Below are 14,229 nucleotides of genomic sequence, written 5' to 3'. Positions count from 1 at the left end.
ACTTCAATCTGAAATGTCTTACATTAAGAATTTCTTGAATGTTGTGTATATATTTTAAAAAGCACTTTGTGAAATAGTTTGTACATTTATTTCCTAATTTATACATGATTGTTGGTGTTAATATATTTAATGATTAATAACAAAATGTTTATTTAACGTGCCGTCCATTTTTATGTAACGTGGGGAGTGATGCCAGCGGCTCGTCACTCTCTTGTGTCTCTTCTGTCTGCGGAAGCTCAGGCCGAAGCGAGTCGTCCGCGCGGCGTGGTCGGTGCCGCCTGGTCTCCCGGCTGAGGTGCGGGCGGCCGGGCGCTGACGCCGCGTCCGGACTCGGCACCTCCGGCCCGGCCCGGCCGACCGAGCATCTCTCCAGCGCCCAGCCGGAGCCTCGCCTCGGGGGTCGCTGAGCGCCGGCGGCAGCTCAACCTCAGAGCCAGAGGTGGGCGTCTGACCGTCCAGCCGTGACCGGGCAGGTCGCCCCGTCTCGTTCACGAGCACAGGCCGTCCTCGGACAACCGTCCTCGTCCGCCGTTTCTCTCTTCAGTCGGACTTTGGCGTCTTGTTTTATGCCTTTGGTGTGATTAATAAACTGGCTCTTCGAGAACCGACCTGAAGACTGAGTTTCCGTGAGGTGATGGGGAGCCGGAAGCCGCGGTGGGAGAGGGTTGCCCGACTCGCGGTGTCGGAGTCCCTGGGTTCAAAGGAAACACCCGCGCACTTGTTGGAAGCCCTCCTCGGCTCTCCCCGGACGCCCGTTGCCCCTCCCCCTCCCGCACATGCGCGCTGAGGAACCCTGCGCAGGCGGGGCCGGTCCCGGAAGTGATCCCTGGGGGCGGCACCGGAAGTGACGTGCCCCCAGGGTGGTGAGTGTGGGTAGCGTCCGGGCACCCGTGGGAGAGGGTAAGGGGACAGGCGTGGGACCAAGCTCGCCCTCGAGTCCCTGGCCCGAGCTTCCTGCTCCCCTTTAGCCCGCGTGGGCGCGCTCCGGCAGGCCGGAGACGCCCTCTGGCCGAGGTCCTCGCGGGTGTTCTGTACTTGCGGTGGCGCGGTCGCACAGAACAGTGTGAGCGTAAACACGCGTGTGAACAGTTCTGCAGAAGCAGCGTCCTGCTCTGAGGGCAGCTCGGGGCAGGCTGGACCTCTTACACTCGTCCTGGTCGGGCACCCCGGTCCGTCCTGCTCGCAGGCCTGTCCGGAGGGGCTTCCTTCTGTAGAGGACCCTTCTCGAGTGGAAAGGAGAACACGATTTTAAATGATAGTTCTCAGGCAGATAGATTTTAGCAGCGGAAACGTGTCCAGAGTTAAGGAACACGACATTGATTCTTTAAAAATGACCTCTGCCTTGGTGCCCTGGACGGTGGTCGTGTGTGTGTCCCGCATTTGAAGAACACTGCTGTGAATCACTGGTGCAGTGAGGATACTACGTGAAGTAGGCAAGTGACAGCCTCTCTTGACTCTCAGCCTCCACTGCTTTAAAATGGGCGTGCAAAATGTAGGGGTCCGAAATCCTGGCACTGTCTCTTGAGACAATTTAAGGAGGGTGTAAAGGCCCCCATTTGAAGGGGAGCATTCAGGGAAACAGCAGAGTTGGTGTTTTTATCTGGAGCTGGTGACAATGGCGTTGCTTCTGCTCCTGGACACCCGCAGGGTAAGGAGAAGGACCAGGACAGGGGAGCGTAGACATGGCCTCCTTGGCTGGTGGTGCAGCCTTCAGTTGATATCCAGCTCTTCTGCTACTCCATCCAGTCTCTGCCCAACAGCAAGGCAACTGAGGGTGGTCCTGCAGGGTATTCTCTTGAAACAGAGCAGGGTGGGAAAGGAGTCTCGAAAAGCAAATGGGAAAAATCCAGTATGAAGTGTTACCCCTCATAGGGTTGTAAGAAACAGATGGGTTTGTTTTGGGGGGTTTTTTTGGCCTCAAGACTTACGGGCTCTCAGTTCCCTGGCCACAGAGTGAACCTAGGCTTCTGGCAGTGAGAGCCCAGAATTCTAACCACCAGGGAACTCCTTCCAAGTGGCATATGGGCTAAGAGGGCCTGACTCATGTGGAAAGTGGTGAGTGAGATGAGAACTCCTTTCATGGGCTCATTTATTTCAGAAACCTACATCAGGATTTTTCTGGCCCAGGCACCTACACTTCTTTAGTTTTGATTTCATGTTCAGGTTTAAACCAGATGTCTTATTTTACCAGTTTGCCTTTTGTTAAGGAGTCATGATACCTTCAAGGCTTTTCTCAGCGAGACCCCAAGCGATGTTGGAAGGTGTGGGGTTCTGGATGCTAGCAGCCCGCGTGGTCCCTGGGCCCAGCTGCCTTCTTCTGCTGCGCGCTTCTCCCAGGCTGCTCTCAGTCAGCTGTGCGGACTGCACCAAGCACCAGGAACCCCCCAGGAAGCAGCCACTCTCAGAGAAAAAACTGGTGAGACTTCTAGAAACCCTGAAGGGATTTGCCTCCAGTTTCCTCATTGGAAGTCACAGGGTGTTGTTTTGAACTCCCATTACCTTGTCTTCATTTATCCTTGAAAATGAGGACATGAGATGAAGGCCTGTGGATACCAAATACCGTGCTGGCCAAAACTGTGGTGGCCCCAAGGTGGTGCCCAGTGTGCTAGAAGTGATGACCCTTCTGGGTATTCTCTCCCTTCACCAGGAGGGTGCCCAGGCTCCTGTATCACAGCTTATGTGTCTGAGATAAGTATTATATATATTCTTAAATGCATGGAGAAGGGAACGGCTACCCACTCCAGTATTCTTGCTGGAGAATTCCATGGACAGGAGAGCCTGGCGGGCTGCAATCCATCGGGTCACAAAGAGTCAGATACAACTGCGTGACTAACACTTTCACTTTTCACTTTCATATTCTTAAATATGTGTGAATAGTTCTTAATTTATGACATTGGAGAGGGGTGCATAGACGTTTAGTTTTATAGTTCTCAAAGTCTTACACTTCTTTTGTTCTTCTATTTACCAAAACCTATTTAAAATATGAATGATCTTTAATTAAACTGAAGAATGTACGTGTTTAAGACCACTTTGCGTTCTCCTAAGTAGCGGGTTCCACATGAGGCTTATTAGGGCAGAGAGTACTTCCTGTGGAAAAACTTTGGCAGTCAGCAGGTGTACTCAGATGTGTCAGCTTTCCAGGGGTTGTGTCTCCTGCCTAGAATGTAAACACTGACTCTGAGTTTTAATCTTCTGTACAGTGCTCATCAGTTGTGCTCTTTTCCCATCAGGTTGCTTCCCATCATGTTCAAAATTATGCACCGTGTTTTTGACTAGTAATTCATGGTTTTTCCATGTGGTGGTGCCAGAGCACCTTAAAATATGTGTGTGTTTTCCTTTTTTAAAAAAAGATCTGCTTATGGAAATGCAGGTGCCTTGGTCCCCACGGAGGGGCTGTGTGGGTGGCCACATCTGCCTGTGCGCTCCTGTGGGAAGCAGGCAGGCTTCTTGGGACAGGGCAACTGAGCTGGGGTGGTAGCCCCAACTTGCACCCTGGCACCTCGGGCAGCTGGACATCTTGTGTTAGTGAACATTTATTAAACATTAGCCCGGTCGGTTAGTTAGTTCTAATTCTTTAGGTCAGTTGTAGCTCCCTTAGGGACCTGGAGAAGAACTTACTCACAGATTAGAGCTCTGTTTACATCACCACATTTAAAAATGTGGACCTACTCAGTTGGCCAGAGAAGACTTCTGCTTTTAGCGGGAAGCCTGGCAATGGCCCAGGGTCTGTCGCTCTCAGTGTCTCGTGCTGAGGAACAGAAACTTCGTTAGTAAAGGTCTGTTATTTCAGTAGTGTGTTTCTGTTTGAAAAAAATCTAGGAAGACGCTGTATTTAAGGAGTGTCTCCTATGCTGTGCTGTATTTAGGTTGTTAGTGTTATGTTTGTCTCTGGGGTGTGTATTCCACGCTGACCACTCTTTACATCTGCGTTGTAGATTTACATTTGCCTACAAATAGCAGTGACTTCTGGGAACTCTTTCTTATATTTGCATCTTAGGGGAGATTAGCAATGTTAGTATCATTAGCATCTAATTTTAAAGCTCTTCCTAGGTAGAAAAGGTACCTTTCAAATGGCTACTTGGTCCTTGGAAGGACTGCGGAGTTAATACCAATCAGGGCACCCTGTGCTCTCTGCAGAAACAGCATTTTGTGGATCATCGCCGAGTGCTCGTCCGAGGGGGACACGGAGGCAATGGGGTGAGCTGCTTTCACAGTGAACCCCGGAAGGAGTTTGGAGGCCCTGATGGTGGTGATGGAGGCAACGGGGGCCATGTCGTCCTGAGAGGCAGGTGCCGTCGGGCAGCTGGGGAAGTTCAGTGGGTCTGCCATCTCTGGATGGGGAGTTTGCACCTTCTTGCCCTAACAGGAATTTCAATTCAAAACCCATGTGTGGACATCATTTTATTAAATTACGTGGATGTTCACATTTAGAAATTTCACCCCAAACCAACTTTCAAACCAACTTTGATGGTTTGTTGTTTTTTTCACATTTCAGGAACATAAAGACTATCAGGGAATCTAATTCTGGTACCATATGTCCAAGGGTTAAATCTGTTACTGTTACTGTCCCAGTCAAGTGCTGAAAGGGTGTTGATCGCCCCTACACACGTGGAGCACAAAGGCCTAGCAAACTAGTCCGCTTGGAGTTGTAGCCATTCACAGCGTGGTAATAAAGTGCAGCTGTTTTCAAACTCACAGTGATATTGTGGGTAGTTGTGAAGTTTTTGGAAACTGTAGTATCTTTTATTTTTATTTTTAATTTATTTATTTATTTTTGTAGTATCTTTTAAATGAAAATAAGAATTTAGCTTTTTCAAAAAGTCTCATTGCTGGTTTGGTAACTTTTGCCATGACTTCATCCCATGTGCATTCTTAATCTGAACAAGAGAAACTTGACGAAATGAGACGGGTCTGCCTTTAATGCAGAGGGTGATAACGCTTCCCGCTTTGACTTCCAGTTGACCAGCAGGTCAAGTCTCTGTCCTCTGTCCTGTCGCGGTACCAGGGGTTTGACGGCGAGGACGGCGGCAGGAAAAACTGCTTTGGGCGGAATGGCGCTGTCCTCTACATTCGGGTAGGCCAGGCGCGGAGTCCCCTGTCCACCCTGTGGCCCGTCAGGTTCCCAGGTCCTGCGAGTGGTCCAGAGGGGCCCGTCTTCCACGGAGCAACCCCAGACGGGGACTCTTTGTCAATTTCATACCATATGCACCTGTGACCTGTTTACGGTCACAAGACGATTCTGTCTTCCAGCGAGGGGACCCACAGGTCCGCAGTCCCTATCTGCAGCCCCGCAAGCCTCCCCTGCCCTACCCCCCTGGGGCATCTCCATGTGAGCAGTGGGTTCATACCCTCAGCATCGCTCTCATTCGCAGATGCTCTGCTCACCCTGATGCTATAGAAGCGCTACTGGGAGAAGCCATTGTGCAGCCTGCCCCACAGAACCCTGAGGGCCCTCCTCTCTCTGGGAGCTTGGAAGTACCCCCTTCTCTAGAGCCCCTAAAAACGCTTTGTTGTGTTTCAGGTCCCCGTGGGCACTTTGGTGAAGGAGGGAAATGAAGTCCTGGCTGACCTCTCGCGCCCAGGAGACGAGTTCATTGCAGCAGTGGGCGGGACAGGGGGGAAGGGTAACCGCTTCTTCCTGGCTAACGACAACCGCGCACCCACAACTTGCACCCCCGGACAGCCGGGCCAGGAGCGCGTCCTCTTTCTGGAGCTCAAGACAGTGGCGCACGCTGGACTGGTGGGTGTTGTGCATCGCAGCAGCCGAGCAGCCCGCTTTCTCCTATCAGATCCTCTTGGCTTCATCAGGAGCCCTGCTCTTGCTTGTCCCCCGTTCCCAACCTGAGACTCGCTGACCCAACCAGTTACAGACTCTGTGGTGATAGTCTTCACTGTCTTCCAGGTTGGATTCCCCAACGCAGGGAAGTCCTCGCTTCTCCGGGCCATTTCAAATGCAAGGCCTGCTGTGGCCGCCTACCCATTCACGACCCTGAACCCCCACGTGGGGATTGTTCACTACGAGGACCACCAGCAGATAGCAGGTAGGATCTCTCAGAGGATTAGGTGATGGTGGCATTTAGAGCCATGCTTATGTAACTTACATGCAGCCTTGTTTTTCTTCATTTAAAAATTGTAGTTCTTTATCAAAATCGGTTTAGATTTGCTTCCCACCCCCTCCCCCAGGCATCTGTTAGAGGCAGTTTAGGAATTTGAGTTTAAATTTCAAACCTGAGGAAATTACTCCTTTTCACCACCTCTATTCTTCTCTTCCATCTACGGGGAATTCGGCAGCATCAGTCATGTGGACAACATGTGATTTTAAAAGCTTTCCCTGTACCATTTTGAGAGAAGAAAACTTTTTCTAGAAGATAATGTACCCATTAAAAATAGTAAGCTTGCTGGCAACATGGTTTGTATAGCACTTTATATTTTCAGAGGACTCTTTCATAATTTCTATCGGTAATCAAATTATTAATAGATTACAGGAAGCCGTTTTCCCCTTTTTTGAATCACTTTTGAAGCCAGAGAGATTAGAATGTGTTAAGTAGTTCTTATTAGACTGATCTGTCATCGTGCCAGTCACCCAAATATTTCAAAGCATTAGCAAGACTGGAAGCTGCAGTGCCTCAGATGGAATCGGCCTGGTGAATCAGCAAGGCGGAAAATTGAACGACTTCACTCATGAGATATTCTTTGGAAGGAAAGTCTCAGTGCTCAGAGGCCCCCGGCTCCCCTCCTGACTGTCTGCTTGTCTCCTCCACAGTGGCTGACATCCCCGGCATCATCCGGGGTGCCCACCAAAACCGGGGCCTGGGCCTGGCCTTCCTCAGGCACATCGAGCGCTGCCCCTTCCTCCTGTTCCTGGTGGACCTCTCGGTGCCAGAGCCCTGGACACAGCTGGACGACCTGAAGTATGAGCTGGAGCAATACGACGAAGGCCTGTCCAAGAGACCCTACACCGTCGTGGCAAACAAGATCGACCTCCCGCAGGCCAGGGCCCGGCTGCCCCAGCTGCAGGCCCGCCTGGGCCAGGAGGCCATCGCCCTGTCGGCGGCCACCGGGGAAAACCTGGAGGAGCTGCTGCTGCGTCTGAAGGAACTGCACGACCACCATGTAGCCACCGAGCTGGAGCACGGCCGCCAGCCGCTGCGGTGGTAGCAGAGGAGGCGGCACCTGGCAGGCCAGCTGCGACTGGAGATGAGGAAGGAGCCCCAGGGAATTGGGAGGCCTTGGTGCAGGTGCCTTCCTGCCAACCCGGGACTCCCAGCCAACACAGCCCCTGCCCTGGGACAGGACCCCTTGGGCAGCGGACGCTCCTGCCCCCACCAGTCTGTCTCCAGTGCTTACACGCCTGCCTGCGTGTGAGTGACGTGCTGCAGTGGGCTCATCTGTGTTAATTGGCCCCTAATTATTAATAGCAGGGACTACACGCTGGCTAACGTCACCAGTGGGCACGTGGACAGGAGCCAGCATCAGCAGCGCTGACTCGCAGGTGGTGGCAGCTGAGGCAGAGGTGGGCCTCTGATGCCACAGCTGTTGACACCTTTCATAGGGATGCTCCATCTGCTGCATGAGGCAAGGGGCGAGGAAGCTTTAAAGCAGGTGCCCAGCTGTGAAGAAACAGGGAATCAGTGAGGGTGACGTCCTCCCTGTCATCCCAGACAGTGGTATGTGCTCTGTGGAAGCTGAGCTTCACGACTGAATGCTCCCAATATCCGACCTGGGCCTCACGGTGGGTTATTAACTGCAGGCTGCGGGCAGGGTGTCGGCAGCCTGAGCCCCAGGGTGGTCAGGGACAGGTCTGTGTTTCTAGGTGTCACTGGGAGTTGTACCCACACCTCAGGGTCCCCCAACTACAGATACCCTAATGAAGACAAGCCCAGTATCGAGCAAAGTGGTCTTAAACTTCTGTTTCCCCCAGCTAAAGGGGGGAAACAGTCTGATGCCCCTGACGTGTCCCTGAGGGGTGAGGGAGGGCAGGGGAACAGGCTCTCTGGGAGTTGGCCTCAGGGTCTCAAGGCATCTGAGCCTCTGGATCACTCAGACCTGCGTCGTTTCTGCATGATGGGGGCTGGGCAGACCTCAAACAATAAGCCAGCGCCTCAGCTTTCAGGAGCAATTCTGTTTTGATCTAACATCAAATCTGCAACAAGAGCAAGAGTTCTTTACCCGAAGCTTTATTTTAACGTCTTGTAATTTCAGAGGTCCTTGTGTTCTGGAAATCAGAGATGGGTTTTGCATCTATTTGTTCTCTCAGGCCACCACAAAGAGTAAAGCCAGGTCTGAGTAGCATTTAATTATCAACGGCCTTTCATCTTGCTCACAGGGCCCCCGCCACACTCACTCTTCAGAGGCGGAGACACTCAAGATGCCTGTGTAGCTGACCCGCCAGGGGCCCCACTGCAGGGGCAGGGGCTTGTCCAGTTCTTGCTGTGTCCCCCAGAACCTCAGGACCTGACCCTCGGGCACCAGTACATTTGTGGAATGAGCAAGTGTGTGGTGGCAGGTATTTAGTGCTTTTAGGTTGCTTTTAAAGATATTTAAAAGACCAGGTGGAGGCCAAGCCAGAGCCCCTGTCCCAGATCCCCTAGACCTGCCTCTTCTGGCCGTTTTGCTGAGTGACCTGCTCCGAAGTCTGAGCAGCTCTTACTACCTTGATTAGCCTGGAGCATCACCTGTTGATCTCTGGCCCCGAACAGGGACTTGCTTTCTCACGCTTTCTCCCTGTACCCTCCCTGGGTCTGTGTTGGGCCACTGGGGCGTGGGCTGTGGGGTCCTGGGTTTTCTCACGGCTTTCTCCCTCTTCCGGGTGGTGTCTGTCCAGTGTCATCCCTGCACACTGGTTCCATCTCCCCAGAGCTCGGCCACCAGCCTCCCCTGAGGTCTCTCCACTTCCTCGGCCTTCTGTTCCCCCGTGGATGACAGTGGGCTCAGCACCTCCTGAGCCAGGGTGGCCGCCGCCTCCCTGCTCTCTTCTCCCTCCTGCTTTACTCTCAATTCATCTGCAAAGACCCTGTTTCCAAATCAGGTCATATTGTGAGTTTCCAACTGATGTGTATTTGGGGTCCTCTTCAGCCCCGTGAGCACCCTGTTTCATACCGAGCTGATGCCCCCTCATCTCCTCATGCAGCAGCCTAAGCGGCCCCATCCTTGTACGCACAGATCCTTGCCCCACCCCTGCTTGGTGACCCTCTCCCTCGCCTGGCCTGAGTCCCCCCGGGCCCCCCTGCTCCATCACTCCAGCTGTTTCCTTGCCACACCGGGGACCCTCCAGTAAGGATCCTCTGGGAAACCAGGCTTCTGTGCTGTCAGTGCCCTTCTCAGACACCCTATGGGTGCCCCCCAGCTGGTGGCCCCGCAACCATCTGATCAAAGCCAGTCTCACCTACATGGGCCCTGCCGGCCTGTCTCAGGTATGGGGTCCCTGGTATGTTCATCAGCCGCCATGTGGCTCTTTGAGACACAGCTCATTGGTTTGGGTTTCATCTCAGGGCCAGGACACCAGAGGAAGGAGGACAGACTTGCTGGGCCCATAGTAGTTCGGGTAAAACACGTGTGTGGGGATACACACCAGTGTGTTTACAGATTGGCAGGGGGACATTCAAAGGTCACGGAGAGGCAGGCACCACCCCTGAGGGTTTTGTCCTGACGGGTCAGTGGTGGTCAGGCTTGGGGGTGGAGAGGTGGCTGAGGCTCTGAAAGCACGTGAGATGCCTGGTCATGTTATCACGTGACGAAGTCACACAGAACTTGAGGTTTGATGGGTGGACTCAGAGTCTGGGAAGGCGAGAAAGTTCTGGAGGTGGATGTTGGGAATAGTTGCACAACTGTGAATGTGCCTAAGGCCACTGAGCTGTGCACTTAAAATGGTTAAAAGGGTAAGTTTTACATATATTTGACCACAGTAAAAACACACAACTATGCACACGCACTTGTGTGCACACGTGCAGTTACGTGTGCACACGTGCTGGTGAGCACGCGCTGGGCACTGTTGACGCCATCCGTCTCATCGCAGGGTGGCTCTAATGCTCAGGCGCACCAAGGCCAGGGTGTCTCCTCTCGTGAAAGGGCAACAGGGCAGACGGAGCAGAGGGGACACACAGGCCTTGGGTGGAGCCAGAGCCGCCCACAGGCATGTGAGCACCCAAAGAGGGGCACCTGGAGGGGTCTCTCTGTCTTGGAAACCTTTAATTCTCTGGAGAAAAAACAAATTTTCCGTGTCAGAAGTAGCCAGGCACCAGTGGGTCGGTATTTTTCCAGAGCCAGGAGATGTCTCCACTTTCTGCTATGGTCTTGGAGCGGAGGTGGGGGTGAGGGGCAGGCTTTCTGCCTCACTGTGGTCTGGGTGGGCTGCCTAGCCCATCGAGCCCACTACACTTGGCACTGGGATATCGCAGGCACTGGGATATGCCTGTCACCCACGCCTATTGCCTGGTTTTATCATCTATATGCCTGGGACGCATCTGTAAGGTCCAACGGAGTAGGGATACCTGTGGTCTGGCCTGGGGTCTTAAACTTGCTCACTTCAGCCCCACCCTGGGTACACAGACCCTTCCCCATGTGGGATCATCTGGGACCCATGGCCAAGGACCGAGCAAGCCTTGGAGTCTAGAGGGCCATGCCCCCAAGACGCTAGCATACTGTCCCTGGCCAAGCCTAGGGGTCCGGGCCACAGGCAGCCACCAGCTGCCCACCCGCAGGCCCTTCCCATAGCTTCCAAAGAGCTGGATGGATCCTCAGAGCTCAGCCCCTCCCTGTCATTGTCCGTGAACACAGGGAGGGTCACCACCTCTCTGAGATTTGAATTTCAGACTCACAACAAAGAATGCGGTACTTAGCCACCAGATTATTTGTTGTGACTCTGAAATCCAGGTTGCACTGAGCTGTTTTATCTGATGGCGGAAGTGAAGGTGAAGCAGGGGGAGGTGGCGCAAACACATCCCTATTGACGCTGGCCCTGGAGGGAGGGCTTTGGACTGGGCCACCTGGGGGAGAGGCTCCACCCATCAGGGTCCTGCCTTCTTCCCATCCCTGGAGGGGCAGAGAGCCCACCCCGATGGCCTATGCCAGGGCAGCACCAAGTGCTCACTTTCAGCCAGCTGCCCTCTGGTGTCCTTGGGTGGCCCAGCAGTAGTGATGGTGGCACCGCCCCACGTGGCTGCCTTCTCCTGATCAGGTCGGGCCAGCCGGCTCGTCAGGACCACGGAGGGCTGTCTGCAGTCCATAGCTGATTAGCGGGCCTCCGGGGAGCACCCAGCGCTGGTCCCAGGAATCCTCCGTGTGGGCCACAGGGCTGCTGACCCAGCATGGAGGTTCCATCCAGGAGCTCGGACCGAGGGATACTTCTTTCAGTGATCTGGCATCCTCAGTGACATGGGCTTCTGACTCAGGGCCCCATGGGAGCTCAGGACAGCGTGTAGACACCGTCCATCCTCGGTCCTCCCCCACCCGGAGTGTCTCGCAATTTGAAACACTTGGGTTAGAATTTGACTCCTTTCAATTCAAAGATGGTCCTCTGTTAAAGTGCACATCTCCCCTCTCTAGAGTAGTTAGCCCATCACACTTTAGTATGAATTAATAGGTTTGAGGAGCTGGAATGAGGGGCAGACAATTCCCAGGCAGAGCAGAGCCTCAGCTGACACAGAAAGCCCTGGGCCCTGAAGGGCATCAGGGAGGGGCCAGCAAGGAATGGTCCATCCACCTGCCCACCCCCGTGGCTACTCGGGAATCTGGGGTTCTGCCAAACTGGGGCCCAGGGCGGAGGGCAGGCCAGTCCCTATCCCATACCTCTGCTCAGAACCAGGGCTTGCTGAGCCCTTTGAGGACTGTCCAGCATTTAAAGCAGAGCGTTTACAGATCACCCAGTTTGACGTGTTTGAATTTGGAAGCCGGTGACTCTGGAATGTCACAGATGCATTTTTAGCCCAGCACTACCACCCCCTCCTCCCCTTGCTCCAAACCCTCCCTTCCCCTCCCTTCTCTCCTGTCTTTCTTCTTTCTCCTTTGAAGGATATTTTTGTGCCCCTCTGAGATTTGTGTCTGACAAGCTCCACAGCAAGGCACTCCTCTGGACACAGAGCCTGCCACCCTGGGGACAGGACGCCGGGTACTGTGCGGGTGCCCTGTTCAGTGGAGAAGGAATTTGAGCCAAGGCAGAGTGCCTGGTGACCTGTGGACGGGAAGTATGTCACAGGCCAAAAGCCTGGCATCCTGCCCTTCCTTCCTTAGAGCCGGTATGTTAACATACCAACAGTCATTATTTCCTACCACCAGTCATGACATTTTTGAATCACATTGTTAATCAACGGTTGTGTTGTGTGCTCAGTCACGTCCGACTCTGTGACCCTAGGGACTGCAGCCCACCAGGCTCCTCTGACCATGGAATTCTCCAGGTAGAAATACTGGAGTGAGTTGCCATTTCCTCCTTCAGGGGATCTTCCTGACCCAGGGATGGAACTCTTGTCTCTTGGGTGTCCTGCATCGGCAGGCGACTTCTTTACCAACTATGCCACCTGGGAAGCCCACCATCATCACAAACAACTAATTATTATTTACTAAATGATTAACTCACTTCCTCATTTTTTATTAAAGACAGAGCCGTCTCATGAGCAGGAATGTTTCTTTCCCCTCCCCCACCCCAAGACAGAGGGATGCCAAGCTGGGCCATCACATTACAAAATGTTATTTTGTGCTGGCTTTAGGAAAAGAGGGGCATTTGGTGACTCATGAAACCAAAAGGTTCTAGCTTCAGGCCAGGCTGGATCCAGGTGCTCAGAGAGCAGCAGGTAGAACCCATCTGCCAGCTCTCAGTGTGGCTTTCTTCTGCCTTGGCTGCAGCAGGCGTGCTCCCTCCATGGAGAGGCCTCTAAAGAACAGTGTTGGAGGCCACCAGGCCAGCAACCCCAGCTGCAGGGGAGCATTGGCCTCCCAGGGCCCCCAAAGTCCCAGGACGGCTGCTGTCTGGCCACACTGGGGATGTGCACTACCCCAACTTTCCCCAGGTGGTTCTTACCAGCCATACCTGGGACCTATAGCTGTCCTGGAGCCCAGGGATGGTGTCAGCCCCTGGACCCACTGGAGTGAAGGGGGGATGGTCCCCAAAGGAAAAGCAGGAGCTACTGCCACCAGAAGAAGGCACTGGGCTTGGGCAATGAGAGGCCTTGGGCTTGCTCAGGAGTGTGTGTGTTTCCAGGTGACCAGAGTAGGGCTTGGGAGAGGAAGAGAAGGTGGGAGAGGGCGGGGTGTCCCCTTAGCCTTCTGGAGGGGCAGCCTCCTGCCCTGGCCTCAGTTTCCCCTGAAGCACATTTTCCACATGACCTGGGTGGTTGGGTCCAGGTTCCTCCACCTTCCTTCCTACCTCTCCCTTCTCTCTCCCACTTTCTTGGCTCCAAAAGGGCAACTTCTCCCAGCTCCTGTGCACCACACACACAACATACAGCAGGCGCCACTGTATGCTTTGGGTTAAGATCAGCACAGTTGAGTTCATCCCCAAGGCTCACGGGAGCCCTTCCCAGATGCATCACCAGGCAGGTTTCTCCACTGTACTCGTCATCCAGGGATGCAGGTGAGTCCCAGGAGGACACAGTGGGGCGGGGACCCGCTCACACACCACACCCCCCATGGTGCCCAGAGGGACCCAGGGGGTGGGAGGATAGAATGCTGGCCCCTACTGGCTGCTGAGTGTGGGATATGAGCCAGTTGCCCAGCATCCAGGGCCCCAGCTCTCAGGGTCTACTGAGTGTAGAGCTGAGCCCACCCCTCTCTGTGGGGAGTCCCTGAGGATACAGGCTCCAATAAATATTGGTGGAAAGGTTCCTGCACCCCCTGAGCCCAGCCACGAGTGTCGGGATGGGAGGTGGAGGCTGGGGCTAGACAGGGTGGGTCTCCCCATGGCTCAGACCTCCAGAAGCCCTGCCAGCTGATCCCAGTCTTCCCTCATCATGACCCTGATGCCCTAAAGGACTGCTGAGTAACTTGGCCTTTTGTAGAAGGATGGGAGCTGCCTGCTGGGCTCCTGGGAACTCTACCCCAGGGTGAGAAGGACCCACACCCAGCAGCTGTGCAGAGCCAGTTCCCAGGGGGCTCTCCCAGAGCCAGCACCGCGGTGGGAGGGGTGGCCAGACATACAAAGCCAGTGCCAGCCCGGAGAGGGGGGAGTCCTGGAGACCTGTTGGCCCTGAGCCCTGCTTCCCTGAGGGCCAAAGGCTGGCCCTGAGGGGAGCCAGGTCA

The 14,229-nt window shown here is 54.1% G+C and overlaps 1 protein-coding gene across 5 annotated transcripts; it reads left to right on the top strand.

Moving 5' to 3' along the window:
* The first annotated feature begins 144 nt into the window (after positions 1 to 144).
* Positions 145 to 12,588, top strand: MTG2 (mitochondrial ribosome associated GTPase 2). Of its 5 annotated transcripts, none has more exons than XM_070381460.1 (7): positions 145 to 863; positions 2,192 to 2,416; positions 4,138 to 4,285; positions 4,959 to 5,074; positions 5,522 to 5,740; positions 5,903 to 6,041; positions 6,764 to 12,588. In XM_070381460.1, exons 2-7 carry the CDS (start codon positions 2,213 to 2,215, stop codon positions 7,156 to 7,158), a joined length of 1,221 nt encoding a protein of 406 aa, XP_070237561.1. In that variant the 5' UTR covers positions 145 to 863; positions 2,192 to 2,212; the 3' UTR covers positions 7,159 to 12,588. The 5 variants fall into 5 exon arrangements, with proteins under 5 accessions (XP_070237561.1, XP_070237559.1, XP_070237558.1 ...); XM_070381458.1 differs by having other exon boundaries at positions 145 to 1,433; positions 2,208 to 2,416; XM_070381457.1 differs by having other exon boundaries at positions 145 to 1,433.
* The last annotated feature ends 1,641 nt before the right edge of the window (positions 12,589 to 14,229 follow it).

Source organism: Bos mutus, chromosome 13 (assembly GCF_027580195.1).
Source record: "Bos mutus isolate GX-2022 chromosome 13, NWIPB_WYAK_1.1, whole genome shotgun sequence".
NCBI lineage: Eukaryota > Metazoa > Chordata > Mammalia > Artiodactyla > Bovidae > Bos > Bos mutus.
This window is presented reverse-complemented; position numbering and strand designations above follow the sequence as displayed.